At 49.6% G+C, this 18,935-nt stretch overlaps 1 protein-coding gene across 1 annotated transcript in view; it reads right to left on the reverse strand.

Annotated features, from left to right (window-relative positions):
- Positions 1-18,692, reverse strand: part of OPRD1 (opioid receptor delta 1) — a 35,326-nt gene extending 16,634 nt beyond the window's left edge. The window contains exon 1 of the mRNA XM_061186886.1: positions 18,387-18,692. Within this exon, the coding sequence (XP_061042869.1) occupies positions 18,387-18,601 (215 nt within the window). The 5' untranslated portion in view covers positions 18,602-18,692. The remainder of the gene's footprint in view (positions 1-18,386) is intronic.
- Between the last annotated feature and the right edge of the window lie 243 nt (positions 18,693-18,935).

Genomic DNA, 18,935 nt, shown 5'->3' on the forward strand with positions numbered 1-18,935 from the left:
AGAAATTCACCGCTCCCTGCACCTCCAGCAGATACCGTCACCACCAAGGCTTTAATAACTGTAGTGGGTTGAATGATGGCCCCTAAAAAACAAGTCCACGTCCCAACCCCCAGAACCTGTGAACGTGGTCTTATTTGGAAAAAGGATCTTTACATATGTAATTAGTTAAGGATCTTGAGACCACCCTGGATTATATGGGTGGGCCTTAACTCTAATGACAAGTGTCTTTGTAAGAGACACACAGCACACAGGGAGAAGAGAAGGCCATGTGAAGATGGAAGCAGAGATTAGAGATAAGAGCGATGCAGTCATAAGCCAAGGACTGCTGGCGCCACCGGGAGCTGAAGAGGAAAGGAAGGATTCGCCCCAAGAGCCTTCAGAGGGAGTGCAGCCCTGAACACACTATTTGGACTTCTGGCCTCCAGAACTGTAAGAGGGTAAACTTCTGTTGTCTTAAGCCATTAAGTTCGCGCTAATGTGTTACCGCAGTTCTAGGAAACTGATACAGTAAAAGCGCAGCCAAGGAGAAGCATGGACTTTGGCACCAGACACACCTAGATTTAAGCCCCAGCTCGACCTCTCACTGTGTGACCCTGGGCGAGTTCTAACTTCTCTGAGCCTCTGTATGCTCCTCTGTGAAGTGGGTATAAGCATCCTACTTCTCGAGGGTGTGGTGAGTGTGGAATGAGTTCATGCCTACGATGTCCCTAGCACACTGCCTGGCACACTCATATCATAGTGGCTTCTCTTCTTGTCCAGATGAGGAAAATGGGCCCAGAATGACACCTGATGAGCTGCCCTGGGGTCCCAGGTTCCTGACTCCTTTCCTGGCCCTTGGTAACCTACTACCATTGGGGTGGGACACACAGCCCTGTGCTGGAACTTCAACACTAGAAGAGGCTCTGATCTAACACTGAGTTCAAACCTCCTCTCCCACTTTACAGATAGGGAAACTGAGGCCTGGAGAGGGAAAGACAAGTGTGCAATGTTACACAGGGTATCGGTTTCCCTGACTTCTGAGAGCCCAAGGTCTTTCTACTTCTCCAAGCTGTCCTCCCAGGAGCTAAGTCTCAGATGAGGGTTCAAGGTGGCTGAGGCCAAAAAGAAACAGGGGCTCCTATCCAAGGCTTCAGAATTCCTGACAAGGCCCTGGCCTACATTCTATGTCCCTGTGTCCAGTGATTAACCAATGTAGGGTAGGTCCATGGATGGAACTGTTCCCATTACTGTCATCATCTTTGCCATCATCTCCATCACAGCAGCTACACTGACTCAGTGCTTACACAGGCCTGATGTATTCTATTGTGTCCTACCATGACATTTACATAGATTATCTCATTTAATCACTCCAACAACCTTATGAAATTGCTACTATTATCATCTTCATACAGAGGAGGAAAGTGAGCCTTGGAGAGCGTACTGGGTTGAACAGTTGCCCTCAAAATTCATGTCTACTTAGAACCTCAGAATGTGACCTTATTTGGAATTAGGGTCTTGGCGGATGTAATTCATTAAGATGTGGTCATACTAGATTAGGGTGGGCCCTAAATCCAATATGATGCAGAGACACACACAGAGGGACATGGCCATGTGAAAACAGAGGCAAAAATTGGAGTGATACAGCTGCAAGCTCAAGGGATACCAAGGATTGCCGGCAACCACCAGAAGCTTGGCGAGGAAGGATTCTTCCCCAGAGCCTTCAGAGGGAGCATGGCCCTGTTGATTTCAGACTTCTAGCCTCCTGAACTATAAAAAAAACATTTCTGTAGTTTTAAACCACCTAGTTTATGGTAATTTGTTATGACAGCCCTAGGAAACTGATACATAGGGGTTAATCATCTTGACAGCCATGGCCTAAAACACAGAAGCAATGTCTGTTAAAATTGCTCCACTCCACAGCTCTCCCAACATAACAACTTTTTTCATCAGGAATACAGAATGTTGGCACTGAAAGGAAAGATGGCTGATGAGAGTATTTACTGAGCATTTACTATGCGCCAGCTGCCCTGCTAAGGGCCATATGGGTGTTCACTATCCCACTGAATCTACACAACCATCACAGGAGGTGAGCATTATTCTCCCCATTTTACAGGTGAGCAATGTTGAGGCTCAGAGGGATGATGTAACTTACCCAAAGTCCCGCAGCTGGGAGTGGCAGGGCCTAGGTTAGGCCTGGGTTGACTCCAGAACCCAGAGTCCTGACTTTACCCCATCTTCTCCCTGTCTGTCAAGTTCAACCCCTTTGTTTTACAAATGAGGAAACCAAGGCAGAGCTACAGCAGTGATCCCAAAGGCTCTGCCCACGCTGGGGGATAAACAGTTTAAATAAAACAACTGCCAGCCAACCAGGGTCCAGCTGGGGCTCCCTCTATTTGTAGACAAAGGGTGGTTGCTCTTCTGGCTGGCAAAACAAGCAGGGCTGGGCAGCAAGCGCTGGGAGCTACAACCCTGCCCACCATTTCACGGGAGTGTCGAGAGGCCAGAAATGAAGTAGCTATCTCAGTTTTGCCAAAGCCTGAGGAAGGAAAGTGGTTAATTATAACGAGGCCCAGCGAGTGTGTCACAAGAGAAGATTAAGGACTGGAACAGGCTATACAGAGCTCCTGAGCCGCACAGGAGTGGGGAGGCCGACCAGGGCGCGCTCAGCAATAAACAGGGCAGACACCTTGTTCGGTTCAGTTCAAGAACCACAACATGCTCATGGGATGCAGGGAAGAGAAGCTCTTCTCCATCACCCTGGCTCTGCTTCCGGCATAAGGATGGCTGGACCAGGGCATGGGGCAGCCAGACCCAACGGAAGCCCTGAGAAAGCAGATTTCCTTAAGGGTGGCATGTCGGCCCATGGGTCTCTGGAAATAGGACACGTCCCTCCTACAAACACATACTGACATGCTGCAATGAGTGTCAGACCCTAGGCTGGGGCTCCAGCTATAAACAAAGGATGCTCGCTCCACCCCACACCCCCTCATTCGGGGAGAGAGAGAGAAATGAGAGATCAGCGGTTTGAAAAGTGTATGGTCTCTGATGGGGGACACATAGGACACTGTGGGAACACAGAGGAGGCATCAAAGAAGGCTCCCTGGAGGAAAGACTTACTAAGCCGAAAAGTAAGGGGTTTCTCTAGAGGAAACAGAGGCCTGAGGTTCCTACATGTCTTCTTTCCCTCTTGTAGTTGGGGGATTTTTATTATAGATCCCAAGAACCCCACAGAGGGAATTTCATTAACAAAGTGCCAACTAGATATTTAAGAAACACTCAGTGATGCCTCCTCAGAGTCAGGGATTGAGCTAGGAAATAGGATAGAAGATGAAGGGGATGCAGTTCCTGCCCTCCAGGAGCCACCAGTGTAAAATGGACGTCAAACACAGGAACAAGCAATTACACTACAACCAGAAAACACCCATTTCAAGACCATCAATGTTTGTGTGCGTCTCCCCTCTTCCTATATGACAGGCACTGGATGAAGGTACTTGATTTACATCATTGCACTTAATCCTCACAACAAATGACGGTAGTAAGCACTATCACTGCATTTGGCAGACAAGGGGACTCTGAGGCTCAGAGAGGCAGGTAAACTTGCCCAAGGTCACACAGCCTATAGGTTGTAGGACCAGGACTCAAGGCCAGGTCTGTCTGACCCTGTGACGGTAACTAATTTTATGTGTCAAAGTGGCTGGGCTACAGTACCCAGTTATTTAATCAAACACTAATCGAGGTGTTGCTGTGAAGGGATGTTGTAGATGTCATTAACATCTGCAATCAGTTGACTTTAAGGAGATTATCCATGATAATGAGGGTCTGCCTTAAGAGCAAAACTGAGGTTTCCCAGAGGAAGAAGAAATTCCTCCGGTCGACCGCAGCATCAGCTCTTGCCTGAGAGTTGCCAGCCTGCCAGCCCGCCCTACAAATTTCAAACTTGCCTAGCCAGACCCCACAATCGCATCAGCCAATTCCTCAAAATATATCTTACTGGTCTTTTTTCTTTTCTGGTAGGACCTTGACTGATACAGACCCGAAAGCCATGCTCTAGGCTAAGGATGGTGCCAGGAAGCCGCACCATCTCCTCATCCGGAAAAGGACAATGACAACCGCCACCACGCTGGGTTGTTTCAGGGGTCCAGTGTGATGAGAGGCAGCGTGATCAAATGGAGAGGGCAGGCCCTGCAATCACTTACTAACCTTGGTGTCCTTGGACAAAAGTCTTATATCCCTGAGCCTCAGCTTCTTCATCTGTAAAACAGGCAGATGGTTCCTACCTCACAGAAGTGTCGTGAAGATTAAGTGAGATTTTGCATGGACGGTCTCCTGTATGGAGCATTGTAATATGGCCAAAACGGATGCTTGGGACTTCCCTGGTGGCGCAGTGGTTAAGAATCCGCCTGCCAGTGCGGGGGACACAGGTTCGAGCCCTGGTCTGGGAAGATCCCACATGCCGTGGAGCAACTAAGCCCGTGAGCCACAACTACTGAGCCTGCGCTCTACAGCCCACAAGCCACAACTACTGAGCCCACGTGCCAAAACTACTGAAGCCCAACATATTGTATGATTTCATTTATATTAAATGTCCAGATTTGCCAAATCTATAGAGACAGAAAGTAGATTGGTGGTTACCCAGGCCTGGGGCAGGGCGTGGTAAGGGAGTGACTATTCGTGGTTATGCGGTTTCTTTTTGAGGTGATGAAAATGTACTAAAATTGGCTGTGATGATGGTTACACAACTCTGTTGCTATACTTTAAATGGGTGAATTGTATGGTATGTGAATTATATCTCAATAAAACTTTTATATTTAAAAAAGGTAAAAAAAACAAAAACAAAAAATCTATTGAAGCCCATGTGCCTAGAGCCCATGCTCCGCAATAAGAGAAGCCACCGCAATGAGAAGCCCTCACACCGCAACGAAGAGTAGCCCCCGCTCTCCGCAACTAGAGAAAGCCCGTACAGCAACAAAGACCCAATGCAGCCAAAAATAAATACATAAATAAATAAATGTATTAAAAAAAAGAAAAAAACGCACACTCATTTTTGCCACAGTTGTAATTGGTGAATTCTTAATTATTTTGAGTACTTACCATTGCCAAGTAAATGTCCCAATCCCATAATTCCATGTAAAAAATTGCCCTCAAGTTTTTCATTCTTAGTGACCTTATATGGATGCTACAGTTTGCCTAATCTGTACCCTCCCACACACACTCACACAACCCCCCCCCGCCCCGCCCCACGCCTCACCCCCCAGGGCCACTCCTTGAGGACAATGGGCAAGGCAGGCCCCGTGCAGACCGCTTCACACACATTCTCTCCTTTGACTCACACCCACCGGAAAAAGCGGGCATCAATACATTCCCATTTCGTTCACAGAAGAAACCTACAGCCCAAAGAGAAGAGGTGCTTGTCCAGAAGCAGAGTGTGGACAGAACCACGGTCTAAAGTCATGTGTTCCGAAAAGCCCAGGCTTCCCACCTCTAGGTCTTTGGCCATGCTGGGCATTACTTATACTTCCTTCTGCCTGACACACAATAGAGTTTCACTTTTGTTTTATTTATTAATAATTCAGTATTTTAATAACTATAAATCAATCCTGCTCCATGGCCTCCCCCAATCCCTGGCTGTATGAAAAAGTCATTTTTCCACATTTGGGATCAGAGGGTATCATGGGTTCGACCTTCTTCACGGACGTTCCTTCTTGGACACTGTATGAGTGGGCTCCGGGAATCAAGGTGCCTCGGTTCAAGGCTGATTCTGCCATTTACCCACTGTGGCCCTCGGCAAGTGAATTATCACCTCTGAGCCTCAGTGGCCTCATCTGTCAAATGGAGAGAAACATGGTACCAAGCTCAAAGAATTGGGAGAATTAAATCAGATCATTTATGTGAGGCGCTCGGCACAGAGCTGCCCACCTTGTCAGCCCTCAAGAAAGGTCAGCAGTGCTATTTTTGGTGTTAAGTCCGACAAGTCAATATGCCATTCTTTGCTGTTGACCTCTCTCGTACCTGGGATGACCAGGCCCTGAGACTGTGGAGGAAGCGTCTTGTGGCCACCTGCCCCTCCCAGCAGGACAGCCCTCTGACCACGTGTGGGCTCTGCTCCCTCTTCACTGGGAGGAATGGAAAATCACTATATGTGGGGTATTTCCTAGCACTTCAGGAAGATGAGTTTTTGTAACCAAGGGAAACAAATTACCTCCATCTGTCCTGCAGGGGCATCTGGCCTGGCCGGGAGAAGCAGTTTCTTTCCCTTGGCTTAATCCTTGCCCCTGTTCCCAAGTCCTAGGCAACCAGCCAAAAGGCATCATTATCACCAACAACTTCCTGTTATGGGCCAGGCCCTGTGCTAAGGCCATACATCATCTCCCTTAACCTTTGCCCTCACTGTTCCCCCTGCTAAAACACTTCTTCCTAGCAAGTGGCCTCTGCTCAATTGTCTCCTCCTCCCCAACCTCCCCATCTATACCTGCAGCCCCGCCACTCTCTCTCACCATGCCTGTTTTAGTTGACTTCGTTGCCTATAGCATTGGCCTTACATCTATTTCTTTATTGTGTATCTTTTCCCCACTAGAATGTCAGCTCCATGAGGACAGGGACTGTGTCTTGATCATTGTTGCATACCTAGCACCTAGAACTCTGCCTGATACTTAGGAGGAGTTGCTGAATGTATGTTTACCTGCAATGTAGATGTTTTTCTATCATCCCTATTTCACAGATAAGAAAACAGGCTCTGTGAGGTGAGCCCAAGGGTGGAAAGCCAGCAAGAAGCAGACCTGGATTTGAATCCAGTCTCTGAAGGATATGGCTGCTTCACTAGCTGCTGGCCTTGCCCCAGGGAACTTGGGTTCTTTGGGCCTCTTAGGCGTTGTCAGTGGCCCCCAAGTTGGACTGCCCTGTGTAGGAACTAACGTCTCATGCTCCCAGCTACTCCTGTTCCCAGTCACCCTTTGGCTCTCCCTTAGCCCAGGTAATCCCAAGCATGGAAACAGATGCAAGAGGAGGCAAGGGGTTAGGAAAGGCAAGTTCCAGTCCTGCCTTGGCCACTGACTCAAAAGACACAGAACTTCTCCAGGCCTCAGTTTATTCATTTGTAAATCAAAGGGGCTGAACTTGATATACAAGATGGCAGAGGACAGGGCAATGGTTAAAAGAGCAGGCTCTACTATTCACAATAGCCAGCCAAGACATAGAAACAACCTAAACGTCCATCGACAGATGAATGGATAAAGAAGACGTGGTACATAAATACAATGGAATACTACTCAGCCATAAAAAAGAATGAAATAATGCCACTTGCAGCAACATGGGTGCAACTAGAGATTATCATACTAAGTGAAGTAAGTCAGAGAGAGAAAGACAAATACCATATGATATCACTTATATGTAGAATCTAAAATATGACACAAATGAACCCATCTATGAAACAGACTCACATGATACTATACACAGAAAATCCTGAAGATGCCACCAGAAAACTACTAGAGCTAATCAATGAATTTGGTAAAGTTGCAGGATACAAAATTAATGCACAGAAATCTCTTGCATTCTTATACACTAACAACGAAAGATCAGAAAGAGAAATTAAAGAAACAATTCCATTCACCATTGCAACAAAAAGAATAAAATATCTAGGAATAAACCTACCTAAGGAGGTAAAACACCTGTACTCAGAAAACTATAAGACACTGATAAAAGAAATCAAAGATGACACAAACAGATGGAGAGATATACCATGTTCATGGATTGGAAGAATCAATATTGTGAAAATGACTATACTACCCAAAGCAATCTACAGATTCAATGCATTCCCTATCAAATTACCATGGTATTTTTTACAAAACTAGAACAAAAAATCTTAAAATTTGTATGGAGACACAAAAGACCCCGAATAGCAAAAGCAGTCTTGAGGGAAAAAAACGGAGCTGGAGGAATCAGACTCCCTGACTTCGGACTACACTACAAAGCTACAGTAATCAAGACAATATGGTACTGGCACAAAAACAGAAATATAGATCAATGGAACAGGATAGAAAGCCCAGAGGTAAACCCATGCACCTATGGTCAACCAATCTATGACAAAGGAGGCAAGGATATACGATGGAGAAAAGAGTCTCTTCAATAAGTGGCACTGAGAAAACTGGACAGCTACATGTAAAAGAATGAAATTAGAACACTCCCTAACACAATACACAAAAATAAACTCAAAATGGATTAAAGACCTAAATGTAAGACCGGACACTATAAAACTCTTAGAGGAAAACATAGGAAGAGCACTCTTTGACATAAACCACAGCAAGATCTTTTTTGATCCACCTCCTAGAGTTATGGAAATAAAAACAAAAATAAACAAATGGGATCTAATGAAACTTAAAAGCTTTTGCACAGCAAAGGAAACCATAAACAAGACGAAAGACAACCCTCAGAATGGGAGAAAATATCTGCAAACGAATCAATGGACAAAGGATTAATCTCCAAAATATATAAACAGCTCATGCAGCTCTATATTAAAAACAAACAACCTAATCAAAAAATGGGCAGAAGGCCCAAATAGACATTTCTCCAAAGAAGACATACAGACGGCCAAGAGGCACAGGAAAAGCTACTCAACATGACTAATTATTAGAGAAATGCAAATCAAAACTGCAATGAGGTATCACCTCACACCGGTTAGAATGGACATCATCAGTAAATCTACAAACAATAAATGTTGGAGAGGGTGTGGAGAAAAGGGAACCCTCTTGCACTGTTGGTGGGAATATAAATTGATATAGCCACTATGGAGAACAGTATGGAGGTTCCTTAAAAAACTAAAAATAGAATTACCATATGACCCAGCAATCCCACTACTAGGCATTTACCCAGAGAAAACCATAATTCAAAAAGACACATGCACCCCAAAGTTCATTGCAGCACTATTTACAATAGCCAGGTCATGGAAGCAACCTAAATGCCCATCTACAGACGAATGGATAAAGAAGATGTAGTACATATATACAATGGAATATTACTCAGCCATAAAAAGGAACGAAACTGGGTCATTTGTAGAGACGTGGATGGATCTAGAGACTGTCATACAGAGTGAAGTAAGTCAGAAAGAAAAACAAATGTCGTATATTAATGCATATATATGGAATCTAGAAAAATGGTACAGATGAACCAGTTTGCAAGGCAGAAATAGAGACACAGATGTAGAGAACAAACATATGGACACCAAGGGGGGAAAGTGTGGGGTGTGGGGTGGGTGGTGTGATGAATTGGGAGATTGGGATTGACATGTATACACTAATATGTATAAAATAGAGAACTAATAAGAACATGCTGTATAGCACAGGGAACTCCACTTCGCTGTACAGTAGAAACTAACACAACATTGTAAAACAACTATACCACCCCCCCCAAAAAAAAGAAACAGACTCACAGACATAAAGAACAGACTTGTGGTTGCCAAGGAGGAGGGGGGTGGGGGAGGGATGCATTGGGAGTTTGGAATTAGAAGATGCAAACTATTATATATAGAATGGATAAACAACAAGGTCCTACTGTATAGTATAGGGAACTACATTCAATATCCTGAGATAAACCATAATGGAAAAGAATATTAAAAAGAATGTAGGGGCTTCCCTGGTGGCGCAGTGGTTGGGGGGTCTGCCTGCCAATGCAGGGGACACGGGTTCGGGCCCTGGTCTGGGAGGATCCCACATGCCGCGGAGCAACTAGGCCCGTGAGCCACAATTACTGAGCCTGCGCGTCTGGAGCCTGTGCTCCGCAACAAGAGAGGCCGCGATAATGAGAGGCCCGCGCACCGCGATGAAGAGTGGACCCCACTTGCCACAACTAGAGAAAGCCCTCGCACAGAAACGAAGACCCAACACAGCCATAAATAAATAAATAAAAATTAAACTTTAAAAAAAAAAAACAACTCAGTAACATTCAGCAATAAACATTTATAAAAAAAAAAAAAAAAAGAATGTATATATATGTATAACTGAATCACTTTGCTGGACAGCAGAAATTAACACAACATTGTAAATCAACTATACTTCAATTTAAAAAAAAAAAAAGTGCAGGCTCTGCGATCAGAATGACCTGACTTCAATCCGACTCCAGGACTTTGAGGACGTTATATCAAACATTCTCTGAGCCTCGAGTTTCCTCATCTAGAAAATGGGGGCAACTGCACTCACCTAATAGAGGTCTGTGAGGATTAAACAGGATAATATATATACATCTCTAAGCAGAGTGCCTGGCACAAAATAAATGTGCAATAAAGAGAATAATCATCCGTGATTCAAAATTCTACGCCCTGGTGAAAAGGTTACTTCGGCAGGGGAGGGGAGTGAGGCCATTTCTACCTCTCCCTGTGTCATGTTTATTGAATGGGACTCTTTGACCTCACAGGACTCTGAAGTTTGAGTTCCTTCCACTGATCAAGAAAGACTTGGGAAGCTACAGAAGAAAAAATTCTTGCTGCACACACCCACCCCGGCCAGAGACAAAGCTGCTGATTTCTGCAGCTGAACTGGGAGCTCTAAATCAATAGAACACGACCCAGACACCCCACCCCACCCCAGGCCGCCCAGCTGGTAATGGGGCCTCTGTAGCCTGCAAGATGGTAAATTGCTAATTTAAGCCGGGCTTTCTGCTCTACGCCACGATTATCCCTCTTCCTGTGCATGTTATGATGTCTGGGTAGCCAATTAGATTTCGAGGTCCCAGGACTCCGAGGTTAATGAAATCATGCCTTGCCCTTGCACAGCTCCCGTCCTCTAAAGTTCAGGCATCATCTGCCAGGAAGGGGAGAAGGGAAATCTGAGATCACAGAATCTGAGAAGCATTCTTCCTCCAGTCTCAGCTGTGGGAAAAGGAGCCGGAAATTATGTATGTCTATCTTTTCTCCACCCAAATCTCCAGTGCCAAACCTCCACACAATGGTTTGCCAGTGCCCTCTTGCATAGCTTCAGGGACGGGAAACTCCCTATATTACACAGAAGCCCATACCTTCCTGAAGAGCTCTGTTAGAAAATTTCTTCCAGAAATAATATGAGATGTGCACAAACATATGGGTTCAAGAATGTTCACAGACACATTATTTAGACTGGCATGATATGGGAAACGATGTAAGTCCCCCCATATAGAAGACATTCATACAATGCAGCCGTCAAAAATCATGTCTTCAAAGAATGTTTGATAACATGAGAATACACTCATAATGGTACGTGAAAAGACAGCTTACAAAATATTATATATGATGTGATCATTATTTCAATATAGTATGATACAGATGTCATTAAAACACACACACACACACACACACACACACAAACAAACACAGAGCGAGAGACACAGAAAGAGATGGGAAGGAAATACACCAGAATGACAAAGCTTTTCTCTTTATGGTAGGATTATGGGTAATGTTTGTCTCTGCTTAATCGTCTCAGTATTTTCTGAAATAACTGCAGTGTTACTTATGGTGATTTATGTTACTGTGTTTATTGTAAAAAAAAAAATGTCTAGTATTGAGCTGACAAAGTTTCCCTTTAGCATCCACCCAATAATTCTAGTTCCTCTGGGGCTCGATAAATGTCGATCAAATGAGTGAGAAGCAAGTCTCACTCCTCTTCTAAATAGACATAATAATAGAAAATGTTTATAGAATACTTACCAAGTTCCTGGCTCTGTACTGAAGTCCATCACATGAAGCCTCATGAACTTCTCATAACCACCCTATGAGGGTCTATTGCTACTCCCATTTCACAGATGAGAAAACTGAGGCTCACAGAGGTTATGTATGTATCTCCCAAGCTCACTCTCTTAGTAAATGTGATCCCAGGTCAGTCTGGCTCTGATGTCCAGGCTCCCAAGTGCTGTCACCCCACACAGAGGCCTCGGAGGTTTGCAGACAGCAATCTGCCCTCCTCCCCAGCCCTGGTCCTCCCTCCTCTAACTAGACAGCCCCAGCTCTCGCCTCCATTCCCCATGTGTCCCATGGATGGCAGTGACAGAGTGGACGTGGAGGGGTTTGGGAGTCAGAAAGACCTGGGTGTGCCCCCTTCTGGCTGTGAGAGTCTCCCTCGGAGCCTTCCCACCCTCATCTCTCATACCCTCGCAGGCCTGTCATGCAGCTTGGAGGAGCCTCTGGCACGTGGCAGGAGCGCGGGAGTGACTCCTCTGGATTCTCCCCGGTGTGTCTGTGAGTCACACATGTTCCCCAGGAAATGAACCCAAGACCTGGGAAGCTAGGCCCCGGGGCAGGGCCAGGAGGCTCGGGGACACCATCCAGGGCTGCTGCCCTCCCTGCTCGCCTCGCCAGAGCTCATCCGGCCCAGCCTCCTGCCTTCTGCAGGTCCCACAGCGCTCCAGCTTAGAAAGGAACAACCAAGGCCAGGGTTTCTGGGGTCTGTCCCAGGTCACCCAGCTCTCTTCCATCACCCTCAGCTGACCCCTTCCAATCCACCCCAAGCCCACCCACAGCAAATTCGTCCTCTTGAACTCCATTCTGCACAGACTACTCCAAAGTCCTCTTCCCCATGGCCTGTGACCAAAAGCTCCTTCATTTCCCAGCATGGCTGCCTTACCATGGGCCCCAAGAACCTGTCTAGTCTCACAACTCGAGCCACAGCACGGCCTCTGGCCCCTAACACAGCCACGCTGGGCCGGACTCCAGGCCCCTCTTCAGTCCTCCCTCCCCACCCCCCCTCACCAGATTGACTCCCTCCAATTCCCTGGGGCTGGTCCATGGAGTTCCTCTAATATTTGCACCCTCCCCCAGGAATTCTGGAAGGTCCGTGGGTGCATCACTGGCCCCAGGGCCTGGCCGCAGCTCAGCACATAGCAGGCGCTCCTGACAGCCACGGTGAGGAGGACACCTGTTTGCAAGGCCTTCCCTGTTTTGGTCCTTATGGCCTCTGCAGCCTCACAGCCAGCCCAGCCCCTGGCTCTCTCCATTCTGCCACGGTGAACTTCCCTGCCCTCTGCAGCTCTGCCATCCGATCATCTGCTGGAGCTTTCTTTGCTTGTGCTGTTCCCTCTGCCTGGAACGCACCACCCCCCTCTCCGTGGAGCCAACTACTGCTCCCCCTTCACGACTCAGCACAGACACCACCTGCTCTGGCTGGGTCAGATGCCCCCCTGGACTCCCTCAGCTCCAGGAAGCTGCAATTGTCCCTGGAGCTGTAACTAACTAGGGGGTCCTGGGGGGTACATCAGAAGCCAGAGGCCATGCTGAGGCTTAAGCTGAGAGTCTGGGCAGTGGGAGCTGAGGCTGGACGGGCCCGCCACGGGTCAGCATCAGCAAAGGCTTGTTGAATGAGTAAACATGCAGACGATGCAGGAAACAGGAAAGGACCCAAGGTGGAAAGTGTAGACAATCAGGTCTCATAGCCGCCAGCTCTGCCTGCCTGGAGCAGCTGCAGGGGTGCCTGTTAATCTCGGCATTTGACACATACTGAAGGCCTACTATGTGCCAGGTGCTGTGCTATGACCTTCACATTCATGATCTCACTTAATGCTCCCAATAACCTATCCTGATCACCCCAATTTTGCAAATGCAGAAATGGGGCTCAGGGGAGTTAAGCTGTTTGCCCAAAGCCACAACACTGGGACATGCTCGAGCGGGGATGGAGACCAGCATGACCTGATCCCCAGCCATGACCACACTGCACTGTGTCACCTCACTGGGATCTCTCCTGGCCCAGGAGCCCTGCGTCCGCAGACCCCAATCAGGGCAAGAGAGGGGAGGGAGACAAGAAGACAAGGGCTTCACGCTGGGTCCCCAAGAGCAGGACGGGGACTCAGAGCTCTCACCCTGGGCACTTGTCCCAGCAACCCCTGGCACCTCGGTAGTAGACAGAGGGGACACCCAGAACCCTTACTCACCTGTCATGACCCCACCCCACACTAGGCTGCCAGGCCCAACCTCCCCTCCCTGCTCTGTGCTGCAGTCACCTGGGATGGGAGGGAAAACACGATGCTCTACCAACGTCGTCTTGTCATCTTTAAGACAAAGGTGCCTCTGAGGCAGGTGCTACGATCCACATTTTATAAATGGAGAAACTGCGGTGCAGAGTGGCCATCCAACCTGCTAAAGATCTTAGCAGGTGGCAGAGCTGGCATTTGATACAAGAGTCAGAAGAGACACCAGACCAGGAAGAGCTCAAGGGGCAGAGAAACGCATAGTCTGAAACAGAGTCATGAAGAGGCAGGCCGGGCTGGTAAGAGGCAGGGAGGCCCAGTGGGGGTGATGGGGGTGGTGAGAGACACAGCAAGGTGCAAACCTGCCGAAACCAGGGTCAGGGAGAGGTGGAGGCTGGGGACAGGGCAGGCGGACAAGAGACCAGGTGGAGAAGCATTGACTCCAATCTACCGGATTCAGGACAGGCAAACTGGGAAGCTCTGAGCCATGTAGAGGGAAGATGGGGTCACCCATCAGAGATGCAGGGGTCCTTAAGCCCTTCACACTCCACCCCGCCTAGAGGGCTGCCAATGGGAACTCTGAGATGCCAGCCCTGCTCAGGGTACGACTCCACCCAGAAGGAAGGGTTGTTGGGTGTCTGCTCTAAAGACCCACCAAGTCACCACCCTGGCTGAACTCACCCTGCAGGGGTAGGGAGTGTCTGCCTGGGGACCACACATCCCCAGAACTCCTGCTCACACTTCATGGAACCCTCAGGAACCACAGGCTGTTTGCTCAGAGTGTAATTCCCAGAGGCACCTCTCATGTATCCAGAAGGATGAGTGGGCTTCTCGGGCGGGTCCATGGATCAAGGAGAGGGTCAGAGTTGGGGGTAGGAGGGAACGGAGAGTGCTTTGTGCTCTGGGATTCTGAGATACCTGTGTTCTGTTTTTTCAGCCCCTCGTCCATGTCAGGCTTCCCGTCACAGGCTCTTCCCTCATCTTTTTACTTAGTCACCCCCTCCTCATCCTTCAGCTCCTCAGAGGCCTTCCCTGAACTTCCAGACCAGGTGAGACCCTCCCCGCATCATGGGCTCCCACAGCTCCCTCATACTCTTCCACGGCCCTCACCACAGCTACAAACTTCAATCTGTTGGATGGCTGGCTGATGAATGCCTATTTCTCCCAGACCTGAGCTCCATGAGGGCAGGGACGGTGGATTTTCTTCCCCACCATCATATCTCAGCATCTAGCACAGTGCGTCCATAGGATTTTTCTTGAATGAGTTAATTCTTTTCATTCCTTCACATAGAGACCCTCCCTGTTCTCAAAGGGCTTAAAAGGCTCAGACACAACATGTTATTTAATCCTCACCACAACCCCAGATGCATTGCTGTTACTTCCACTTTACAGGTGAAGAAATGAACTTCCGAAAGGTGAAGTCACTAGTCCAAATACACAACAAGTAAGTGGCTTTGAACTCAGGATTTGCACGTTGATGCGTCTGCTTCTGGCCCCAGCTCTGCCACTACACCTCCCTGCTTTTCTGCCCCAATGGTCCTCTGGATCTTCCTTTGCAAACCTTCCCCTGCTCCCCAGATAGGTTCAGCTCAGGACTCACAGGCAGAATTCATTCATTCAATCATTCATTCATTCAACCAATCAACTGACTCACTTACTGGTGGGGCTGGGCTCTGCATGGGGTGTCAGGGAACCACAGATACACCAGAGGCTTTTCTCCATCCTGGCTCCCCTCCCTGCACTGCTCTTGGGATTTTACCAGCAGAAGCCAAGCCCCAGGCAGCTGCCCTGTCCCTAGCCTCCCTTTCAGTGGGGAAGGACTAAGTGCAGGGGCCCGTCATTCCCCTCCCCAAGGACGGCAGCCTAAAATACGAGTGCTGAATAATGTGTAGGCTCATCGTCCTTTTGTCTCCATCATTCTCTGAGAATCCTAGGACAAGAGGAGGGACAGGATTCTGCCCCCTCCTTCCATGCAATTCTTTGTCCCCTATCCCAGGCAGCTCTGGAAAAAGTTCTGGACAAGACCCGGGTTCTACTCTGGGTCTGGAGCCAGCTGTGGGACCTAATGGGAACAGGCCACCTTGCCTCCCTCTGAACTGCAGATTCCTCACCTGTAGAATGGAGGTGACAATGATGGGGATGCTAAGGCCTATCCCACACGGTTGTAGGTGAGGATTAAATCAGTCGAGCCCAGAGATACAGTGATCACATAGATGGTTGGCCCAGGAAATGTCTTAGCAACACAGGGACCTGAGGGGCCAGCTATGCTGCTTCCAAGATGCATTTGACAATGTGATTTTGGGAAGCTTGGTTGGCGTACCCTAGCAGGCAGAGCCCAGGGCCTGCCCTGAGTGGACCCTCAGAAGTGAGAGGCCCTCCCCTGGCTCAGTGGTAGTGGGGGAGCTGTGCTCATCAGCCCACCAGCCAGAGGCCCCAGGAAAGAGACTGGAGATGGGACCGAACACACTGACACTCAGCTTTCCCCAGATCAGAGCACTTAGAGCCCCCCTAGAGAGCGCGAGTGCCAGGAACCTGGGACTCCCTGAATCAGAGCTATTCCCAGGCCCACCTTAGGACAAGCGCCCCCTCACTCTCCTCTGTCGTAGGCACTGGATTCTGAAGAATCTGGAAAGTTACTCATCCGCATCGTACACACAGCTTCCACTTATTGGGTCCAGGCACCACGCCAGCTGCATTATATATGCTCGCTCAGTGACACCTCACAAAAACCCTGTCGAAGAAGCTTCTATTATTCCCCCATTCTATAGATGAAGAAACTGAGGCTCAAAGAGACTAAGTGTTTTACCCAAGTCACAGAGCCAGTTCGTGGCTGGGATTAACACTCAGGTTGACCCAAGTCCACACGACTTCCAAAGGTAAAGTGGGGAGAATCACCGACAAAAATACAAAGCAAAGATCAATCCTGCCTTTGCTTGGGGGAATTTTCCCACTGTGGCTGGTGATGAGTCACTGAAAGCACAGGACATTCTTGTGCCCTCCACTCTTCCTGGGGGAGCAAAGCTTCCCCTGGAGTCATCGACGCCAAAGCTCCCTCAACACCCACACACCCACGCAACGCTCCAGTATACTGCACCCTGCCCGGCAGAGACCCCATACCCTGGAATTCATACTCCCAACTGAGGAGATTGGGTCTCTATCCCTCAGACAGGGAAACTGAGGCAGATGGGGCAGACGGTGGGGCAGAGGGAATGGGCCCCCAATGTGATAGGCGTCAGCGACTGGGCCAAGACCACAGTTCACATCTCCCACCTCAGAATCCACAATCTGCCCTCTGCCTTCTGCCCGGCTTGGTGACACCAGTGCCCAGAGAAGTTTAGGGTTGTACTCTTGGTCAACCACCGTGGATGACCCATATCCAACTAACAGTAAATACCAGGGCATCTTTGTTGTTATAAGGACAGGAGTTTCCTTTCAATTCCTTTTGCCAGTGTCTGCACTGGCAGAGCTGGGTCAGGAAGGCTGCTTTTGGGCAAGCCGACGATGTTTTAGACTCTCTGAGAAGGTCCCCGCACTGAACATAGATACCAAGAAGCGAACTTCACTTCCTCAGATGAAAGTACAAACTCCACTCCAGCCCAAACAAATCACTTTTGTCTTTTCCAGAAAACAAAAGACTGTTCGAGGAGAGGAGAAGAAGGTGAGAGGGAGCATTTGTGAGGAGGATCTGAGGTCTCTCTGAATCACGTCCAGAGCTCAGGACCAGAGGGCCACTGGGGAAGGAAGCAGACAGCGACTAGCTGGCCCACTGTACCCAGGAACCATGGCTACCCCTTAACAAACGCACACACAGGTGCACAAACACAAGTGTCCAAAGCCACTCTGGATGCTCTCCTCCTCCGAGGGTTTCAGGGGTCTGACAAGAAACAACAGTCACACTGTCACGTGCTCCTACAGAGAGAATCACAAACTGACAGTGTGAGACAAGCACACACACCAACACTGGGACCCCAGCAGAAGATCCCCAAGTGTGACTTGGTAAGTGCCCTCTCGGCATGATGCAGACACAGAAGCGCTCCTGTGCCCTCACCTGTGTAGTCAGCCCACATACTGCTGTCTCGCCAGAGGCCCATGGCACTTCCGGCATCTCTGCCCACCCCTACCAGGTTTTTGGAGGTCCAAACACACATCTGTACTGTCACAAACAAAATCACGCACTCACAAACTGTGACAGACACACAACTGTCGCCAAACTGTCCCACATAGACTGATACAGAAATAGGGGATGCCAACAGATGATCAAATGTTATTAAACGCGGGCGCGCACAAACACACACACACACACACACGCGCGCGCGCGCGCGCGCGCCAGCGTCCCCCTCGCGATGGAAGTGGTCTTTCCGCTGGGCCCCGGGCGCCCCCTTCAGGAAGTGCGGAGGCCCCGGGAGTGCGGGGTCTAAGGTCAGGGTCCCAGGTCCGTAGTCCCCACCCCACCCCGGGGCATAGCCCGACGCACCAGCCCGCAGCGCACTCACCGGACGATGCCGAACATGACGAGCAAGTTGCCCAGCAGCCCCACGGCGCACACCGCCGAGTAGAGCGCGGTGATGGCGATAGCCAGGGCGAGGGACGAGGCGCTCCGTGCTGCCGGAGGCCCCGACGCATTGGCACCCGCGCTGGGGAAGGCGTCCGACGCGTTGGCGAGGAGCGAGGACCGCAGCTCGGCGTCGGGGGAGGGGGCCGGTTCCATGGTGGCCAGGCGGCCGGCGCCGCGTCCCTGCCCGCCGTGCGCCCTGGGCGCAGAAACCCGGTGCGAGCGGCGCGCCAAGGGACGAGGCCGCGGCCCCGACGCCGCGGGCTGCTGCGCCCCGACCGCCCGGCTACCTCCGCGCCCCCTCCGCCCGCCTCGCCGCCCGCACCGGCCCGGCCCCCAGCTCCCGCCCGCTCTCCGAGCCCGGACCGCTCTGAGCCAGGAACAGCTGCGGGCTCTTCGGACGCGCCCGCCGCGCGCACCACGTGGCCCGGAGGCGGCAGCCAGTCTGCGCCCGCGACCGGGGGCGGGCGCTGCACCACCAACTTGGAGT

The sequence above is a fragment of the Eubalaena glacialis genome, chromosome 3, assembly GCF_028564815.1.
Source record: "Eubalaena glacialis isolate mEubGla1 chromosome 3, mEubGla1.1.hap2.+ XY, whole genome shotgun sequence".
NCBI lineage: Eukaryota > Metazoa > Chordata > Mammalia > Artiodactyla > Balaenidae > Eubalaena > Eubalaena glacialis.